Source organism: Pan troglodytes, chromosome 9 (genome assembly GCF_028858775.2).
Source record: "Pan troglodytes isolate AG18354 chromosome 9, NHGRI_mPanTro3-v2.0_pri, whole genome shotgun sequence".
Taxonomy (NCBI): domain Eukaryota; kingdom Metazoa; phylum Chordata; class Mammalia; order Primates; family Hominidae; genus Pan; species Pan troglodytes.
The window spans coordinates 70,093,312-70,113,812 of record NC_072407.2 but is presented as its reverse complement, the minus strand read 5'-3'; the positions used below and the strand labels follow the sequence as shown (position 1 = coordinate 70,113,812).

The 20,501-nt window shown below is 47.1% G+C and overlaps 1 protein-coding gene across 18 annotated transcripts in view; it reads left to right on the top strand.

Moving 5' to 3' along the window:
• The window catches only part of CHKA (choline kinase alpha), a 67,940-nt gene extending 48,304 nt beyond the window's left edge, over positions 1–19,636 (top strand). For 6 of the 18 annotated variants that reach the window (XM_063782512.1, XM_054661121.2, XM_054661123.2 and 3 more), the window contains 8 exons: positions 1,630–1,763; positions 2,194–2,298; positions 3,549–3,607; positions 5,970–6,057; positions 6,592–6,700; positions 7,855–7,961; positions 10,453–10,534; positions 18,457–19,636. In XM_063782512.1, coding sequence (XP_063638582.1) covers positions 1,630–1,763; positions 2,194–2,298; positions 3,549–3,607; positions 5,970–6,057; positions 6,592–6,700; positions 7,855–7,961; positions 10,453–10,534; positions 18,457–18,516 — 744 coding nt within the window. In that variant the 3' untranslated portion in view covers positions 18,517–19,636. 18 annotated transcript variants of the gene reach the window in all.
• The last annotated feature ends 865 nt before the right edge of the window (positions 19,637–20,501 follow it).

Genomic DNA, 20,501 nt, shown 5'->3' with positions numbered 1-20,501 from the left:
CAGCTTCAACCTCCCAGGCTCAAGTGATCCTCTCACCTCAGCCTCCCGAGTAGCTGGGACTACAGGCACGTGCCACCATGTTTGACTAATTTTGTTTATTTTTTTGTAGAGACGGGGTCTCCCTGTGTTGCCCAGGCTGGTCTCAAACTCCTGGGCTCAAGCAGTCCTCCCGCCTTGGCCTCCCAAAGTGCTGGGATTACAGGCATGAGCCACCACGCCTGGCTTAGGCTTACTCTTCACTGCTTGGGATCAGGTGATTTAGTTTCATGATTCCTATAGCCATCTTTCAAAGGGCATGTGAGAATAGCCGGGCCACTAGGGATGGTAGGTAGTCTGTTTCTCTTTCTCTACTGGGGAAGGAATTTGGAATACTGAGATTTGTTCATATCTGAGCATGTTAGCTTCAGATTTTCCTTGTTGCCAAATTAATGGCAGTTTTGAAAGCTGAGTGAGCTACCTTAATAAGTCCTGTGTGTCCTGCTGCTGGAAGTGGAGTCCCTGTTCTTATTGCAGCATGGTAATTTGTTGACAGTGCTGTGGTGACAGTGCTTTCTGGAGGGAGTTGAATAGAAGGTTGAGTCCAATGCTTACAGTGAGCTCTTAGCTCTCAGTAGCAGACATCTGCCACTTGCTGAGCTGCACCCTGGGCTAGGTGCTGTCCCAGAGACCTCATCTGCATTCTCTCCTCCAGCTCTCCTGGCAACTCTGTGAGAGAATTCATGTCCTGATTCCCATTTGATAGAAATGGGAACACACAGATGTATGAGGTAACTTGGATGGCCATGTAGCTTTGAAATGAGAATTAAAGCCACAATTTCAACTGAGGTTTCCCTGAGTTGGGAGCATTCACTCTTACCCCTGTGCTGTACTTCTTTGCATTTTCACAGAAACCTCTCTTTAGATTTCTGCAGGGTGGCAGGTTGCATGAGGAAGCTCTGGAGGTCTCAGTTGATTGTGAGCTCCCATGGGCCTCCTGTAAAAGGGCAGCCAAACAAGCATGGCCTCGGGCTGATTTAGGGGAAGTGCAGGATGCAGAGGCCAGGAGGAAGTCCTCTAGACACTGTTTCTTTGCCCAACTTTGCCCTGGACACCTGCTCTGTGCCAGGCCAGGTGCTGACACCACCACTGGGAGCAGCTGGAGACGGCCCCCCTGTCTCTGTGACGCATCTCCTGGTTAGGACCTGTTCTGGACCCCACATCTCACCTGCAACACATCAGAGTAGAATGTCCCAGCTGATGGAGGAGCTGGAAGCGGGGCCATGTGATAAACTGCTGAAGACATGGACTTCAGCATTGGGTAGTGAATAGACATTCAGGGTGGTTTTAGAGGCCAGAATAATAGATGATAGTGTAGTAGTTCAATAAAATTTAAGAAAGGAGTTCTCATAGTTAAAAGGGGTTCAAAATGGAATAGATCTTTGGAGGTGGCCGGCTCCTCACTGTAGAAATGCCATAGCAATTGCTGGGTCACTGTCTGTAGGGACACAGTGTCCATTCTTAAGGGAATTTGGGGCATTGGGTGAGACTTAAATGCACTACAAAAACACTTCTCGTTCCTAAGACTGTGTGATCTCACTCTTTTTAGTTTACTTGGTAAATGTCAGTTTTTAACTCCCTTTTCTATTTCAGAGCCGGCGATTAGATACTGAAGAATTAAGTTTGCCAGATATTTCTGCAGAAATCGCCGAGAAAATGGCTACATTTCATGGTATGAAAATGCCATTCAATAAGGAACCAAAATGGCTTTTTGGCACAATGGAAAAGTAAGTGGTCAAATCACTTGGTCCTAACATAGTTTTACAGTGGTGGCTCCCAGAAGTACCATAAGTGAGCATTTGTTTGCCACAGTAGTCAGAGGTCTTCCTAGTTCACTGAAGTGCAGGGTGTCAGCTGGTGATACTTGTCTCATAAGTAAGTCTTTCTTGTGTGTAAAAGTCAATTCCTAAACCAGGAGAGAAGGCTTATGCAAAAATGCTATTGAACGGGTGAAGGGACAGAAGAAAGTCACCTTCCTAGAATGCCACGAACCCCCAAGGCCACTCCTCTTCCCCTCAGTCATGGCAGTCAGAGGGGTCCCACTGGCATTGTGACTGCGCTGGGATTGGATGTTTAACCAAAGCCCCAAGAACAGCAAGCCTTGGTGAATTGATCGGTGATTCTTTGTTCTGTTCTTTTTTGAAAATTTTTTAATAGGTATCTAAAGGAAGTGCTGAGAATTAAATTTACTGAGGAATCCAGAATTAAAAAGCTCCACAAATTGCTCAGTTACAATCTGCCCTTGGAACTGGAAAACCTGAGGTGAGTTTTCCTTCTATTTCCTGACTTTAAATATTCTTAGTCACTAAAACTGTTGTCAGTAAACATTGATTGAGCTTGCCTTATGTCTGGCATTTTACATTGGTTTTACAGGATGAATTTAAACCATAAGTTTTGTCATCTGGAATTATGGTTCTTTAGAGGACTAGAGATTATGGACTGTATGGACTAGAAGCCCACACGTGGCCTCTAGTCAGTTTGTGAAGGTTCCATTGAGAAGGAAAATGTCAAAGGAGTGGCTTGGTGGCCAGGGCAGTAGAGTGTCTAGTGGGGTGGATTTTCTCTGGTGGGGAGAAGGGAGTAAGGGCAGGCTGGGGAGTGTGAGGAAGATCCTTCTTCCTTACAGTTCAACCTTGGCTTTTGCAAGAAACAGAATCTTCATACTGATCTCTGAAGCAAGGCCGTCATTGTCCTCAGAGTGATGCTTGGTGCAGGCCACTCACATCTGTACACTAACAAGTATTTACACCTTTTTTTTTTTTTTTATAAGACGGAGTCTCGCTTTGTTGCCAGGCTAGAGTGCAGTGGCGCGATCTTGACTCACTGCAGCTTCACCCTCCTGGGTTCAAGTGATTCTCCTGCCTCAGCCTCCCGAGTAGCTGGAACTACAGGCATGCGCCCCCACACCCAGCTAATTTTTGTATTTTTGTAGAGATGGGGTTACACCATGTTGGCCAGAGTGGTCTTGATCTCTTGACCTCGTGATCGGCCCACCTCGGCCTCCCAAAGTGCTAGGATTACAGGCACGAGCCACCACACCCAGCCACAAGTATTTACACCTTTAATTACTCAGGTTTGTGCCTCCTCTGCTAGGCTTGATGATCGCTGCTGAGGGAAAACAAGTAAACAAATAAAATAATGTCAAATTGTGATAAGTGCTGTGACAGAAACAGATCAAAGTAGGCCCTTAGTCTGCATAGGAGGACCTGCTTGGGTCACTGGTAAGAGAAGGGCTGTCTAAGGGGGTGCTATACAAGCCGAGACCAGCAGAGAAAGGGGCTCCAGGAGGGAGCAGCACGTGCAGAGGTCCTCCAGGGGAAGAGCTGAGTGCAGAGGGCCTGTGGAGTTGTTGCCACGTAATGACGCAGTTGTCAGAATTCACATCACAGATACTACTCTGAAACTGTGTGTTGCTTTGGAGCACGAATTTGGTGCTGGCCATGTGGAGAAAGCAAGACTGTGTGCAGCTGACTGAGAAGCTTGATGGGTAACAGTGAAACCTTTCTTTTCAGATCATTGCTTGAATCTACTCCATCTCCAGTTGTATTTTGTCATAATGACTGTCAAGAAGGTAAGAATTGCTATGTTCTGTTACAGATGAGGTTTGTGTGCATACTTAGAAAATTACTGGCAGTGTGTCTGAAAAATGTAAGTAGCATCAAGAGTATTAGGTACATTAAATTATGATACAACCAGACAATGAGGTTTTGTATTATTTTTATAGAGTATGAGGCCAGTCACAATGTCTCATGTCTGTAATCCCAGCACTTTGGGAGGCCAAGGTGGGAGGATTGCTTGAGCCCAGGAGTTCTAGACCAGCCTGGGCAACATAGCAAGACCCCATCTCTACAAAAAATAAAAACATTAGCCAGGCATAGTGGTGTGCACCTGTAGTCCCAGCTACTTGGTAAGCTGAGGCAGGAGGATGGCTTGAGCCTAGGAGTTCAAGGCTATAGTATGCTGTGATCGCACCACTGCACTGTAGCCTGGATGACAGAGCAAGATCCTGTTAAAAAAAAAAAAAATTACATGGAAGAAATCCGAAAGAATATTCACTAAACTTCGGAATTGGGATGAAGAACTTAAACTTTCTAAGTCACATATTACTCTTTCAGTGTTTAACTCCTTACAGTAAACATGTATGATTTTTTTTTTTAACCTGAAAAAGCAATAAAAGAACAAGATCCACTGCCTACCCCATTGAGTCCCGGGCCCTTCCCCCTTCTGCACCACACAGCGTAGTGTTGCTTATCGCAACACGTGTAATCCTAACACCTCCTCTCCTAGTATCAGTGCACTGTGCTATTAATTATTTCGGGCTTCTCTGCTTTGAAAACATGACAGTGATATGTTCCTTACTGTAACAAAACTTCATCCCATGCAATTGCACATTGAACAGTCTCATCAGAGGCCCCCCACTATGCAGCTCCCACTGGTGCTGCTGACATGGCCTTGCTCTGCCTTGACCTTGCCTCCCCTAGTCACAGTAGTTCAGGTCCCATCTTGAGCCCTTGTTTGCCAGGCTCAGCAGTTTGCTTTTAATCCTGAGAACAGTTTCTCATGAAGACTCGTCATCCATAAGCCATTCATTTGAGCCAAATTACCTTTTACTAATTAGCTGCTCTTCGCTGGCTAACTCAAGGAGGGTGTAGACATTACAGCTACAGCTTTGTGTATTACCCTTGCCCTTCTGGTGGTGAGGGGGTGATAAATGGCACAGACATCACTAGAGAGAGGGGACTGGAGGAGATCGGCTGTGTTGATGATGGCAAAGTGTAGGAAGGATCGAAGAGGTAACAGTTGTACATTAATTTTGTTGTGCTACTTTGGGCGTCTGCCTCCAATTTGCCTTTTTTTTGAGACTGTTACTGTGTCACCCAGGCTGGTGTGCAGTAGTGCAGTCTAGGCTCCACGTAACCTTAGCCTGTTGGGCTTAAGTGATCCTCCTGCCTTAGCCTCCTGAGTAGTTGGAATCACAGGCGCACACTACTACACCTGGCTAATTATTTGTGGAGGCGGAGTTTCTCTGTGTTGCCCAGGCTGGTCTTAAACTCCTGGACTCAAGTGATCCTCCCACCTCCGCCTCCCAAAGTGCTGTGATTACAAGTGTGAGCCAATACACATTTTCTGGTCTCCAGTTTACATTGTAATTGCTACTCTAAATGGAAAAAGTATGCTGAAGAGCCTAGACACTATACCTCCACTAGAAATCCTAAGGAGAGAGAGCGGCTGAAAACCTAGCGAAGGTTGGCTCACTGGTGCCAGCCGCAGGATGTCGGAGATGCTGAACATCACGTCAAGTGTGGGGATCTCAGGAACGCAGGCCTGCAGAGCCAGGCTGATGGCTGACCAACTCCTGACCCAGAATCCAATACTAAAGCAAATAGTCTTGTAGGAATGCTGCCTGTGGTCTCCTTGGGAAGGAAAAGCAGGCAAGAACAAAGCAGGGGATCCCCTGTGGCAGCTGAGCTCTCCCTTGCCTTTCTTACCGGGAGGGCACTCCCACAGCTTCCCAGCTGGAGTGCTGCAGCCAGCTGGCCTGCAGACAGCAAACCAAGTCCCAGGGCTGCTGAGGGTGGTGTTTGGCTAGCACGAGCTCCTGCATGCCACCCATGCAGAACATTTGGGAAGTACTGTCCTGACAGCAGAGCAAGAGGCCAGGCTTTGTTCCACAGTGATCCTGGGGGTCTGGCGAGGACTAGGGCTGTGAGCAGGGGTTCTCATGGCCAGGTGGGTCAGGAGCCACCCTGCATAGGGTTATGCCTCCCGTGAGCACTTCTACACTCTGTCTAGGCCCTGGTGATGTCCACAGACCAAAAGCCACATTCAGTTAGGATTCCCTAAGGGATCAAATCCATTCTCTCGGCTCTGCTGTTCAAGGACTTGAGCCTTCTATTGTAAAACATAAACCATGTTATCCAAACCTTTTGCAGGTAATATCTTGTTGCTGGAAGGCCGAGAGAATTCTGAAAAACAGAAACTGATGCTCATTGATTTCGAATACAGCAGTTACAATTACAGGTACTGTGTTACAGTCCAGTGTTTCCATCTCAATATTGATTTATCATTATGATATGCTTAATTAACAGTTATTAGAGAAAATAAGTCAAAATGCCGCTCTGAGTTGCAAGCTGCTTCACCTGGAATCAGTGGCTTCTCGTCCAGTGGCCCATGATGGTTGTGGTGAAGCAGCACAGCCTTCTTTGTTCCTAGCAGACGGCGCTAGCTGGGGACAGCCATGCCATTCAGTCCAGACTTTGGCATTTTCTTTTGGCTTCAGAGATCATTTTCTTCTCATAAATCCTGGTCTAGGAGACACAATGTTCTGGAGTTGTGGTTCAGGTGCACCTGTATAGCTTTAGTCAGCTGTGATGCTGATCAACCACCTGTTGTCTCTCTCTGTCATTAAAGCAGCTACAGTCCTGCTCCCTCAGCAAGTCCAGATGGCAACAGGAGTGGCGTGCTCGGAACTCAGCCTTTCTTTCTTCTGCAGTCAGGGAGCCTCCAGGCATACGGTTTGCCTCATTGTGTGCACTGTCTTATGTCTTATTTCAGGGGATTCGACATTGGAAATCACTTCTGTGAGTGGATGTATGATTATAGCTATGAAAAATACCCTTTTTTCAGAGCAAACATCCGGAAGTATCCCACCAAGAAACAACAGGTAGGAGATGAGTTTTTGTATACTTGATAGGAAAATTACATGTCAATTTCATGCAGTTAGAATTACATCTTCTTTTTTATTTTTTGAGGCAGGGTCTCACTCTGTTTCCCAGGCTGGAGTGCAGTAGTGCGATCATGGCTCACTGTACCCTTGACCTTCTGTGCTCAGGTGATCCTCTCGCCTCAGCCTCCCAAGTAGCTGGGACCACAGACGCATGCCACCACGCCCAGCTAATTGTTTGTATTTTTTGTAGAGATGGGATTTCACCAAGTTGCCCAGGCTGGTCTCAAACTCCTGGGCTCAAGTGATCCTCCTGCCTCAGCCTCCCAAACTGCTGGGATTACAGTTGTGAGCCACCACGCCTGGCCTACATCTTCATTTTTAAAGATAACCTTTTAAAATTTGGTTTATGTTAAAAAATGTTATTTTGTTCCTGTTAAATGTAGACACAAACTTGACCCTTTAGTCCAGCTTATTAAAAATCTCTGTGCCAGAGATACTTGTATTCAGAGAAGAGCTTTGTCATCCTTTGTAGTTCCTTGTAGTATTTTTTTGAAAAGCCCAGCCTTGATTCTGCTTTCTGGCCATCTTTTTGGTGATCACTGACCTTTTTCTGTTCATTTCACACTATGGAGAGAGAAGTAATCTTTCGGGCACCAGGGTTTAGTAGTGGGAGGAAATATCTTTGGTGTTAACAGTTCCCTTTCCTGTCCTGAATGATGGGAGGAGGCTGGTGATTGTGTGGAGAATCAGTTCTCATGGGAATTTCCTCCTGAGATCTTTCTCTCCCATTCCTCAGCCCAGCACTGAAACCTTGGTAGCGGTGCTGAAGCTGAGTAGGATTGGGAGGGTGCACCAAGCCTGCCTCCAAAATAGTGGTCTCCAGTTTATGTTTTAAGTGCTACTCTAAATGGAAAAAGTATGCTGAAGAGCCTAGACACTGTATCTCCACTAGAAATCCTGGGGAGAGAGAGCGGCTGAAAACCTAGCAAAGGTTGGCTCACTGGTGCCAGCCCCAGGATGTCAGAGATGCTGAACATCATGTTGAGTGTGTGTCTCCCAGTGTGTCACAGTAGATGCATATGCTTAGTGACAGCTATTGACATTGTCTATTTTAACCATCATTGATCCTAACACAATTACTTTTTTTTAAGCTCCATTTTATTTCCAGTTACTTGCCTGCATTCCAAAATGACTTTGAAAACCTCAGTACTGAAGAAAAATCCATTATAAAAGAAGAAATGTTGCTTGAAGTTAATAGGTAACGTTTTTCCTTTTTTGATTTGTAAAGATAGCTTTCCTCTTTATAGACTATATTTGGGAGATGCTGACTTGCAATTATGAGTATTTTAGAGCTGCTTCTTCTTTTTTTTTTTTTTGAGACAGAGTCTTGCTCTGTCACCCAGGCTGGAGTGCAGTGGCGCAATCTCGGCTCACTGCAACCTCCGCCTCCCGGGTTCAAGCAATTCTCCTGTCTCAGCTTCCCAAGTAGCTGGGATTACAGGTGCCTGCCACCATGTCCAGCTAATTTTTGTATTTTTTAGTAGAGATGGGTTTTTGCCATGTTGGCCAGGCTAGTCTTGAACTCCTGACCTCCAGTGATCCACCCAGCTCGGCCTTCCCATGCTGGGATTACAGATGTGAGCCACCGCGCCTGGCCTAGGAGCTTTTTAATCGTACATCTTTAGGACTTGCACTTTGTCAAAAATAGAATCTGCTACTTCTCCATTGTGGCCGAGACTATGCAGAGCTTTCAGATCTGAGCATACAGCAGGCAAAGTATATTAGTCTGTTCTCACATGGCTACAAAGATATTACCTGAGACTGGGTAATTTATAAAGAAAGGAGTTTTAATTGACTCACAGTTCTGCATGGCCAGGGAGGCCTCAGGAAACTTAACAATCATAGCAGAAGGCAAAGGGGAAGCAAGGCACGTCTTACATGGCACCAGGAGAGAGAGGGGCAGAGAGACAGAGAAGAAGGTAGGACTACCAAATACTTTTAAAACCATCAGATCTTGTGAGAACTCCCTCACTATTGTGAGGACAGCATGGGGGAAACTACCCGCATGATCTAATCACCTCCTGCCAGGTCCCTCCCTCCACACATGGGGATTACAATTAAAGATGAGATTTGGGTAGGGAGACAGAGCCAAACCATATCACAAGAAGAGTTCCCATGTCCAAGAAGGGTCAGGACACTTTGTGGCATTCTGAACTGTCATCCAGACACAACAACCCAGCCATACAGGGCTGCTGCCACCCAGAGCCTATAGAATTTTTTTTTTTTTTTGAGATGGAGTCTTGATCTGTCACCCAGGCTGGAGTGCAGCTATGCGATCATGGCTCACTGCAGCCTCTAACTCTTAGCAAGCCTCTTGCCTCAGCCTCTCAAGTAACTGGGACTACAGGCACGTACCACCATGCCTGGCTAATTTTTGTATTTTTTTGTAGACACGAGGTCTTGCTCTGTTGCCCAGGCTGGTCATGAACTCCTGGGCTCAAGTGGTTCTCCTGCCTTGGCCTCCCAAAGTGCTAGGATTACAGATGTGGGCTACTGCACCTGGCCCTGCAAACTTGTCGCTGATGCTTCTGGAGTGGCGGCCACCATATGCTGTGTTTTAACTCTTAAGTTTCTCCTAGAAAATGATTAAACTTATGTTTATCAGTTTTAAGTCTTGCTTTTAACTGTTTTCTCAACAATTTTCAAAGCAGGGCCCTGAAACTTCCAGATTCTGCAAAGGTCTAGACCACTATTTGTCCATCTCTTTAGTCAAGAGGCCTGTGGGTTGTTCCTATTATTTGGGGTCTCCTGTGACATTTTTTGGTAAAATGGCTGTTTAAGTCACTGTGGCCCCCTCATCTTTCCACTGCACTTAGCACAGTCATCTCCTCGTGGCCTCCAGAGTGCTCACCCCCCACACTAAGTGTGATATCACATCTGCCTACCTGCTGGGCTCCACCGCAGCATACATCATCTCTTTCTGTTTCTTGAACTGGTGGAAATAGAAAAAAACAGATGGAGGAGAACCCAGACAGAAAGGGTAGCACACGGGACTCTTGTGGGCCGGGGACCACAGGATGAACAGAGAGTAGGGTTGGAGGATACTAGAGCAGGCACTCCTAAATTTGAGCTTTATCTTCATGTGGATGAGCCCTCAGGGTATTGTTTGAGGAGGAACTTGGATTCACAGTGACTTGGGGGCTTGATACAGCTTAGAGATGGTGACATGGCTCACGCTCTCTCATCTGCTCTTTTCACTTCTGTGTGACAGGAGGGGATGGGACAAGGATGGGATTTGAGAATTCTCTTGCTCAAGGAGTGAGAGCTTCATCCCGCCTCCAGCAAAGGGCTGCCTCTTGGTTGCTATGGTGTGCACCCTCCCTTGTAGCAAGTTTGCTTTCTTTTCTGCCAGCATGGCCACCCAGGCCTTCACCTGCACCCTGTGAATGTGAATATATTCACCTTGTGAATATATTATGGCCAAGTGGCATTTACGTGTGCCATGGCCAGGCCAGCTGTGTGTGTTCACACTCACCAGTGCACCTGTCACTAGCAGATGAGGGAAGGGTGTGGGAGTGGTATTCCCATTGTTCTTAGTTAGTCCCGTGGAATATAGACCCATGATTTGCCAACACTAACTAGGTTTGCATCCACACAAGTTAAAATGTCCATCTGGCATGAAATCATTTCATCAGTCCTGTAACTGATACTGTATGTCTCATATGTGTTTCTTGCTTTTATCATTCCAGGTTTGCCCTTGCATCTCATTTCCTCTGGGGACTGTGGTCCATTGTACAAGCCAAGATTTCATCTATTGAATTTGGGTACATGGTATGTTTTAGCAGCGTTTTTTTTTTTTTTTTTTTCTTCCTACTCCCAGGTAAAAATGCTATAGTATTTGTGAATGTTGGCAGCAAATGACCGTTCCTTACAGAGGGTTCTCTGTCTCCCCAAGTACCTGAATGTGGTGACCTGGTGGCATCAGGACAGTGTGGCTCAGCCCAGGAAGCCGGGGGAGAAGCCGCTGTCACTGATGCTGTGGTTGCCTTTGGAGGTTGCCCTCACTTCCAGGCCAGCTGACCTTGCCTCCCCTGCTTCAGAGAAGTGCCTGCAATCCTGATGGGGAATGTAGGCATCTGCACCCTCGAAGTCCAGCTCTGACCTCAGTCCCTTCTGACACGGGACAGTAAGTGAAGAAGAGTGGGTGGCTCCTGCCTGTGCTGTGGAAGGTTTTATTTATCGGTTACCACTTCATTCTCCAGCCTGTAGTGCCCGACTTTGGGTTGGAAGCTGGTAATTATTGAATTAGACCTCCTGTTTTTCATAGGCATGTTTGTAACCAAGCTAGGCTGTCATTTAATTTTAACCTTAAGAATTGTCAGCCGGGTACGGTGGCTCACGCCTGTAATCCCAGCACTTCGGGAGGCTGAGGTGGGCAGATCACCTGAGGTCAGGAGTTCGAGACCATCCTGGCCAACATGGGGAAACCCCATCTCTACTAAAAATACCAAAATTAGCATGCATGGTGGCGGGCGCCTGTAATCCCAGCTACTCAAGAGGCTGAGGCAGGAGAACCACTTGAACCCAGGAGGTGGAGGTTGCAGTGAGCTGAAATCATGCCACTGCACTCCAGCCTGGGTGACAGAACAAGATTCTGTCTCAAAAAAAAAAAAAAAAAAAACTGTCACTGACATAGAAATAGAAAGTATTTTTAACCTTCAGACAAACCTTTCTGTTGTTCCATAGTGAATGAATGTTGGTGAGTTGTCTTGGGGTGGGGGATAACACAAATGTCCACAGTCTAGTGAGCTGCCTTCCTTTGGGACAGGGATGGGACTAGTTCATTTTGACCTCCTCAGTCTTATACTACAATGATTTCTACTTCTAGGCAGAAGGTTTGGTAATGCAAGGATGATATTAGGTAAAAGAAGGGGACATTGGATTTTTAAAGCAGATTTGAGTCATGGTCAAATGATACTGTACGACAAAGCACACTTCGTAACAAGGAATATTACTAGAGATAAAGAAGGGCATTTTGTGATAATAAAGGCACCAGTACATCCAGAGGACATTAAAAACCCTTGTCTTGCTTCAAAAGACATGATATTAAAACTGACAAAAGTGAAAGAAGAAAATGGCAGATTCACGATTAAAGTTGGAGATCTCGGCCGGTTGCAGTGGCTCACGCCTGTAATCCCAGCACTTTGGGAGGCCGAGGTGGTTGGATCACTTGAGGTCAGGAGTTTGAGACCAGCCTAACCAATATGGTGAAACCCTATCTCTACTAAAAATACAAAAATTAGCCAGGCATGGTGGCACATGCCTGTAATCACAGGTACTTAGGGAGGCTGAGGCAGGAGAATCGCTTGAACCTGGGAGGCAGAGTTTGCAGTGAGCCGAGATGGCGCCATTGCACTCCAGCCTGGACAATAAGAATGAAACTCTGGCCGGGCGCGGTGGCCCATGCCTGTAATCCCAGAACTTTGGGAGGCCGAGGCGGGCGGATCACGAGGTCAGGAGATCGAGACCATCCTGGCAAACACGGTGAAACCCCGTCTCTACTAAAAATACAAAAAAAAAAATTAGCTGGGCCTGATGGTGGGTGCCTGTAGTCCCAGCTAACTCGGGAGGCTGAGGCAGGAGAATGGCATGAACCCAGGAGGCAGAGCTTGCAGTGAGCCGAGATCACGCCACTGCACTCCAGCCTGGGCGACAGAGCGAGACTCCGGGTCTCAAAAAAAAAAGAGCGAAACTCTATCTCAGAAACAAAAACAAAACAAAACAAAAAACATGGGAGATCTCACCACTCCTCTTCTGTGGTTAGAACAAGGAGGAACACACGCAGAAGGAGGGATAGGGCCTTACAACTCTCCCTGCCAGCCTGGCCTCATGCACGTTCATTAAACCCTCCAGCAACTGCAGGGTGCACATTCTTTTCAAATGAATATGGAATATTCCTCAAGATAGACCATATGCTGGCCCATCAGACAGGTCTTGATAAAATCAAAGGGATTGAAATAATACTGGATATGTTCTCAGTGAAATTTAAGTGGAAATCAACAACAAAAGATATCTAGAAAATTCTCAATTATTTGGAAATTAAACAGTACACTTCTAAATAAACCCTGGGTCAAAGAAATTAAAAAGAAAATGAGAAAATATTTTAAACTGAATTATAATGAAAACATAGCATGTCAGTATTTGTGGGATATACATAAAGCAGTATCTAGAAACTTACGGCTTTGTAGCTTAAATGTTTATATTCTATAAGAAGAAACATTACACAAAATCCCTATCAAAACATTGGCAAAAATTAAATCCACTAACATATGTAAAAGGATAATATATTATGGTCAAGTGGCATTTATCCCTGGAATGCAAGGCTGGTTTATATTTGAAAAAATCAGTTCATATAATTCTTCATATTAACAGAATGAAGGTGAAAAACCGTATGATTATCTCAGGGACCACAGGAAAAAGCATTTGACAAGATCCAATGTGATAAAAAAAAATCTCAGCAAACTAGGACTAGAGGGGATCTTCCTCAGCCAGATAAAGGCATGTATGAAAAACCCTCAGCCAGCCAGGTGCAGTGGCTCATGCCTGTAATCCCAGCACTTTGGGAGGCCAGGGCAGGTGGATCACCTGAGGTCGGGAGTTCGAGACCAGCCTGACCAACATGGAGAAACCCCGTCTCTACTAAAATACAGAATTAGCCAGGGGTGGTGGCACATGCCTGTAATCCCAGCTACTCAGGAAACTGAGGCAGGAGAATCGCTTGAACCCAGGAGTTGGAGGTTGCAGTGAGCCGAGATCACGCCACTGCACTCCAGCCTGGGCAACAAGAGCAAAACTCTGTCTCAATAAAAAAAGAAAAAGAAAAACCCACAGCCAACATTATCACTAGTGGTAACAGGGAAAATGTCCCCTTTGACCCCCACCCCAAGTACAGAACACGCAAGGACACCTGCTCTCACTGCATGTCTTCTGTGTTGTACTGAAGCTCCTAGCTGGTGCAGTGAGGCAAGACAAAGAAAGGAAATATAGGTGCACTGGGAAGGAAGAAGAAACACTGCCTTTATTCTTTAGGTGACATGATTGTGTGCTTTTAAAATAATAAAGGAATCAACAGAAAAGTTGCTTAACCTAATGAATGAGTTTATCAAAGTTACAAGATACAAGGTCAGTATACAAAAATCAGTTGGATTTCTACATGGTAGAAACAACTGTACATGGAAAAATGTTTAATAGTGTAAGATATGTACATTGGAAACTATGAAAGAGTGTAAAAAATAAAGAAGTGAAATAAATGGAGAAGATACCACCTTGATGGATGGAAGCCTTAAGGTAAAGATGCTCATTCTCCCCACACTGACCTGTACATTCCCCACAGGCCTAATCAAAACCCCCACAGGCTTCTGTGTAGAAATTGACATGCTGATCCTAAAATTTATATGAAAATGCAAAGAGTCTGGAATAACCAAAATAATTTTGTAAAAGAACAAAGAAGACTTCTACTACCTGGTTATAAGACTTCTCTGAAGCACAGAAGTCAAGGCAGTGTGGTGCTGGCATAAGATAATGTAAATCATCCAGGTGTGGTGGCTCAAGCCAGTCATCCAGCACTTTGGGAGGCTGAGGCAGGAGAATCGCTAGAGCCCAGGAGTTGGAAACCAGCCTGGGCAGCATAGCAAGACTCATCTCTACAAAAAATATGAAACAATTAGCTGGGTGTCTGTAGCACATGCCTGTAGTCCCAGCTGCGCGGGAGGCTGAGCTGGGAAGATCACTTTAGCCTGGGAAGTCAGGGGAGCTGTGATCACACCACTGCACTCCAGCCTGGGCAACAGAGCAAGACCCCATCTCAAAAACAAAACAAAACAAAAAACAAATCAGATGGAACAGAATACAGTGTCCAGAAATAGATCCATGTGTATATAATCACCTGGTACTCAACAGAAAGGCCAAGGTAATTTAAGAGGGAAAGGATTGTATTTTCAAAAAATGATGCAAGAACATTTGAAGAGTCATGTGGAGAAAAAACTGAACCTGATTCTGTGCCATAAACAACAGTCAACTTGAAACAGATAATAGACCTAAATGTGAAGGCTAAAACTATTAAGTTTCTATGAGAAAACACAAGAGAAAAGCTTAATGACCTAGACTGGTCGCGGTGGCTCACGCCTGTAATCCCAGCACTTTGGGAGGCCGAGGCGGGCGGATCACGAGGTCAGGAGATTGAGACCATCCTGGCTAACACGGTGAAACCTTGTCTCTACTAAAAATACAAAAAATTAGCCGGGCCTGGTGGCAGGTGCCTGTAGTCCCAGCTACTGGAGAGGCTGAGGCAGGAGAATGGTGTGAACTCGGGAGGTGGAGCTTGCATTGAGCCGAGATCATGCCACTGCACTCTGGCCTGGGTGACAGAATGAGACTCCGTCTCAAAAAAGAAAAAAAGAAAAGCTTACTGACCTAAGCACAGATTTCTTGGGTTACATAAAGCACTAGCCATAAAAGAGGAAAAAATAGAGTAAGTTGCTGTGAGCAGGAAACACATAAAAACCAAAGTGCTTTTTCCCATTCCTTTCATCAGCAACAATCATCACCACAGAAGACTAAAGTGACCACGTCAGGGGTGGTTCTCCCCACCAACAAACAAGTAATCAGTTCTGGAGTGGACACCAGATGGGTGTCCTCCAATTCCATTATGACACTGTCTACGTGGGGACAGAATCAGACCCCACAGGTTGAGGGTTGATACCTTAAGACTGCCCCCCACTTCCAACACCAGTTGCAAGTCCAGGCCTCTGGAATTTCTGACCAACTAGCCATATATTGGAGTTCCCACCTTCCCCTCAGGTTCAGTTAATTTGCTAGAGCAGCTCACAGAACTCAGGGAAATACCTAAGTTTACCAGTGTATTACTTTTTTTTATTTTAAGACAGGGTCTCACTGTGTTGCCCAGGCTGGTCTCCAACTTCTGGGGTCAAGCGATCCTCTTGTCTCAACCTTCCAAGTAGCTGGGACTACAGACATTCCGCCACCATGCCTAGCTAACAAAGGGTATTTTAAGGGTGAAGAGATAAATAGGTGGGGTGAGGTCTGAAAGGATTCCCAGCACAGGAGCTTCTGTCCCTGTGGGTGGGTTGGGGAACTGATTCTTGTTCACCTTCCTGTCAGCCTCCACATTCAGTTCTCTAGAAACTCCCCAAACCCTGTCCTCTTGGGCATTTTATGGAGATGTCATTGGATAGGCATGATTGAAACGTGGACAACCGTGTTGAAATGTGATTGGACAAAAAAGGTGTGATCTAAACCCAGCAAGACCTGACCAGGTTCTTCGGGCTTCTCTGTACAGCATTCCTTATCCCAGGGTATGGCGCAGGACCCCCTCTGGAATAAGAGTCTTATGACCCACAGTCAGATCTTAGAGTCTAGCTTTGGGCAGGTGAAAGGATGGCAGAAGGTCAGAGAGAGAGATTCTGTTTACTGTAGTAAGGGCTATGGGAGTTATGAGCCAGGGACCCTGGACAAAAACACACATATATGTCATCACAGTTGGACTTCATCAAAATGAGTAACTCTGAACGATATCATGGAGAAAATGAAAAGGCAAGCCACAGACTGGGAGGAAATACTACAAATGTATATTTAATAAAGGACTCATATTTAGGATATATAAAGAACTCATAACTCAGCCAGAAACCAAACAGCCTGCTTCATTATTATTATTTTGAGATGGAGTTTCGCTCTTGTTGCACAGGCTGGAGTTCAGTGGTGCGATCTCGGCTCACCACAACCTCTGCCTTCTGGGTTCAAACGACTCTCCTGCCTCAGCCTCCCGAGTAGCTGGGATTACAGGAGCCCACCACCATGCCTGGCTAATTTTTTTTTTTTTTTTTTTTTTAAGTAGAGACGGGGTTTCTTTGTGTTGGTCAGGCTGGTCTCGAACTCCTGACCTCAGGTGATCCGCCCGCCTTGGCCTCCCAAAGTGCTAGGATTACAGGCATGAGCCACCGCGCCCGGCCTCAGCCTGCTTTATAAATGGATGGAAGATTTGGACACTTAAGAGAAACACATGGCCAGTAAGAATCTTTTCATGTGTTTTGTATAATTAGTCATTAAAGAAATGTGAATCAAAGCCTCATTGCGATACCCTACACACCCACAGTGATGGCTAAAACTTGAAAGAACTGACGGTCCCAAATGGCGAGCACATGGAGCAATGGGAATGCGCATGCGCTGCTGCTGGGAATGCAGTCGCGACAGCCAGTGTGAAGATGGGTTAGACCACCCAGCAGCCCTCCTGGGGAATTTTTCCAGAACAAATGAAAACAAATTCCACACCAAGACTTGCACTCAAACACTCATAGCAGCTTCATTTGTTTGTCTGTTTTTGAGACAGTTTCACTCTGTTGCCCAGGCAGGAGGAGTACAGTGGCCCGATCTTGGCTCACTGCAACCTCTGCCTCCCGGGTTCAAGCAATTCTCCTGCCTCAGCCTCTTGAGTAGCTGGGATTACAGGTGCCCGCCACCGCACCCAGCTAATTTTTGTATTTTTAGTAGAGGGGGTTTCGCCGTGTTGACCAGTCTGGTCTTGAACTCCTGACCTCAAGTGATCCGCCTGCCTTGGCCTTCCAAAGTGTTGGGATTACAGGTGTGAGCCACCTCGCCTGGTCTGCAGCTTCATTTGTAATTGTCCCAAACTGGAAGCAGCCTAAATGCCAGTCAGCAGGTGCGTGGATACGACAGTGCCAGATCCGTGTACTGAGAACACTCGGCAGTGCAAAAGGAAGGTGGCACCAATGCATGACAGCACAGGCCACTCAGAGACAGCACGCTGAGTGAGAAGCCAGACAAGAGGCTGCATATTGTATAGTGGCATTTATGTGCTACTCTAGGAAAGAAAAGTCCAGTCCATAGTGACAGAAATTGAGTCAGTGGCTGCCTGTGGCCAACTGCAAGAGGCCCATGGGAGCTTGTAGGGATGCTGGAAACACAGGTCTCCTCCTGACTGCGGTGGTGGAGAACTGGCTGGATGCATCTGTGAAGGCCCTCAACTGGACACTTAAAATGGGCTCATGCTTGTAGAGTAGAAATTACAGCTCAGTTAATTTTTCAAAAAAGTGTTAATTGTAATCTTCCTGGCTTCTAGAATTGCAGACTTTTAGATTAGGAGTGGGTCTTTGAGATTGTGTTGTCCTCACACAACACAATCCCAGAAAATACAGTGGCAGAAACAGAACACCAAGCCGGGTTTTCTCCCTTGCCTCTCAGTGTCCTTCTTAAAAGTCATGCTACAGGAGATCCCAGGAAATAGGCGATGGGCATCCTCTTTTTTCTCCCTTTCTATTCTAGACTTGCTTATGTCCCAGGGGTCTTTTGCTCTAAAAGGTGTGTTATGTCGGTCAGTCAGTGCCCACAGCACCCAGGGTTAGCAAGGTGATGAATGGTAGCAGTGCTAAGCATGTGGATGAGACGTCCATCCTGAGAGGCAGGGCTGGGCTGGCCCATGCCTATAAACCAGGCCTCCTGAGAATGAAGGTGTGTGGGGTGGGCTGGGAGCTTGAGGAGCCTGCACCTGTAGAGCAGCGAGGCCCCCGAGCAGCCCTGCTGCACAGGCCAGTCCTGTGCTTTTGGTCTCATGGGTCCGTGCCCTCAGCTCTTGCCCCGGGGTGGGGATTGGGGGACACATGGGCAGGGTTCAGGCCAGCAGGATTCCTTGCTGAGGCCTTCTCTTTGCTGTCTCCTAGGACTACGCCCAAGCAAGGTTTGATGCCTATTTCCACCAGAAGAGGAAGCTTGGGGTGTGACTGTGGGGAGGACTCCATCCACCTCATCACTGGACTGCATGGGGAGGCAGCAGAGCGGGGTCCCCTCTGTGCTTCGACTACTGCTCCTGTGGCAGGAGGCTTTGGGTGGCTCACTACTGAACACGTGTATGATACTAAAGACGGTATTAAAATGGAGCGACGTTTATTTCATCTCTTGTTTACGATTTCACTAGGACTCAGAAACGAGATCGGGAAGCAGAAATATAGTGCAATAGTGCAACATCTCTGAATCCTTTTAATCTAGAGAAGGCATTTCATATTTGGGGGCTAAGGTTTCCAGTCAGATGAGGCAAACAGCAAGAGTAAGCAGTGTTACTTGCAGGTACTTTGGTTAATGTTGATTTAAATTTTCATGAATGTGCTGGTGAACACTGTGACCAGGCTTTTGTAGATGGCTATGTGTTATAGACGGTGCTCACTCCCAAGGGACGGCAAGTGAGCAGAGATGTACTGCGAAGTCGCCAGTCACTGCTGCAAGGTGGCCTCTGCCTGGGGCCTCCGGAAGCTGCTCCTCTACCCTCTTGGTCCCATGGCTGAAGCTGGAGCAGCGGATTGCTCTGGAGCAGCCAAGGCCGCCTGCGTGTGGAGCAGAGCTCTCCCCTCCTGCTGGGCGTGTGTGACACTGATGAGTTTCACTGTACTGCATGTGACTTCTCCCCTGCCCTTCCTCCTGATGGAGTGCAGACAGCCATGCGTGGCCACGGGGGCAGTGTGAGGACCTCCGTGTCTCCCGGCTCCCCTCCCAGGGGAGCCAGCTGCTTGACCTAGCTCTTTGGGCCTCTCCTGCCCTCTGCTCTGCCTGGAGTGTCGGATCCTGTGAGTAGGCTGGGCCGCCCCTGGGCAGGGTTCTCCAAGGGCCCGGTTTCCCGGCCCTTACCTTTCCTGATGCCCCTGACATCATCATTCTTGTGGGAGACAGCAGCCTGTATGTGGTGTGGGGCGTGGATCGAGTGTAGCTGTGAAATCCATATATATGAAATGTCCCGCGGGATACAGTCTTAGCTGACTTTTTTTTACTCTGAACTCTGAATTGTTTTTTGTGCATATATTTCTGCTACCACAGAGATTGTACTATACAAATAAAAAAATAAAAACCCAACCTCAAGCTGTCACCCTTGGATGTGTCCTGAATCTCAGGGAGGGCTCCTGGTACCTGAAGGAGCCCACGGAGGGCTCCATCTGCACCCACTCAGCCCCTCAGCTTAGCAGTGCTCCACTGCTCTCAGCTGGCATCCCAGCAGCATGTGGCCCCATCATCAGCCCTCCTCCACCTCCTCCTCTTCTTCCCCACCACACTCTGGTTTCCCTGCTTCTAGCCCAGAAGCGAAGAGCCCTGGAGGACATTGGAGACTGGGAGCAGTGCTGGTGCCTGGGGATGCTGAGCGGCTGGGCAGGAGGGAGGCTTTCGCTGTTCAGCCTTCTAGAGAGTTACAGTTTTAAGCAGGTGAAGCCAAACTGAATGAAGCAGTAAAGGTGTTGCGCTCCTGCACAGGAGCTCCAGTGGCTTCTCACTCACCGTCTTCCTGTGCCCAGGCCACTGCTGGCCTCACTCAGCCCTCGCCTCTGCCTGGTCCACACGAGCTCGCTTGCAGTCTCCTCGCAGAGATACATGTGGAGCCGATCTTCCAATACTGGGCTCCTTCACTTTGCCCCACTGTCAGCTCAGTCACAGTCTCAGGCCTTCCTATTCTACCCAGGACACTGCCATTCCCTAAACCACCCCGGGCCTGGCCCTGGCCCTGGCCCATCGTTTCTCTCCATGCAGCTTAACTTTCCTGGAGCCCCTGGTGGTCTCTACATCAGGCCATAAGCTCACATGGACAAGGATGGGCTCGGGCCTGTGCTGTTCAATGCCCAGTCCTCCACGCAGGTGACCCACCCCATCCCTATGTCTCCCTATGTCCATGGCCCAGAGGTGCCTACCCCAGTGCCTTATGTGCCATTCTCTTGGCAAACTGGACTTC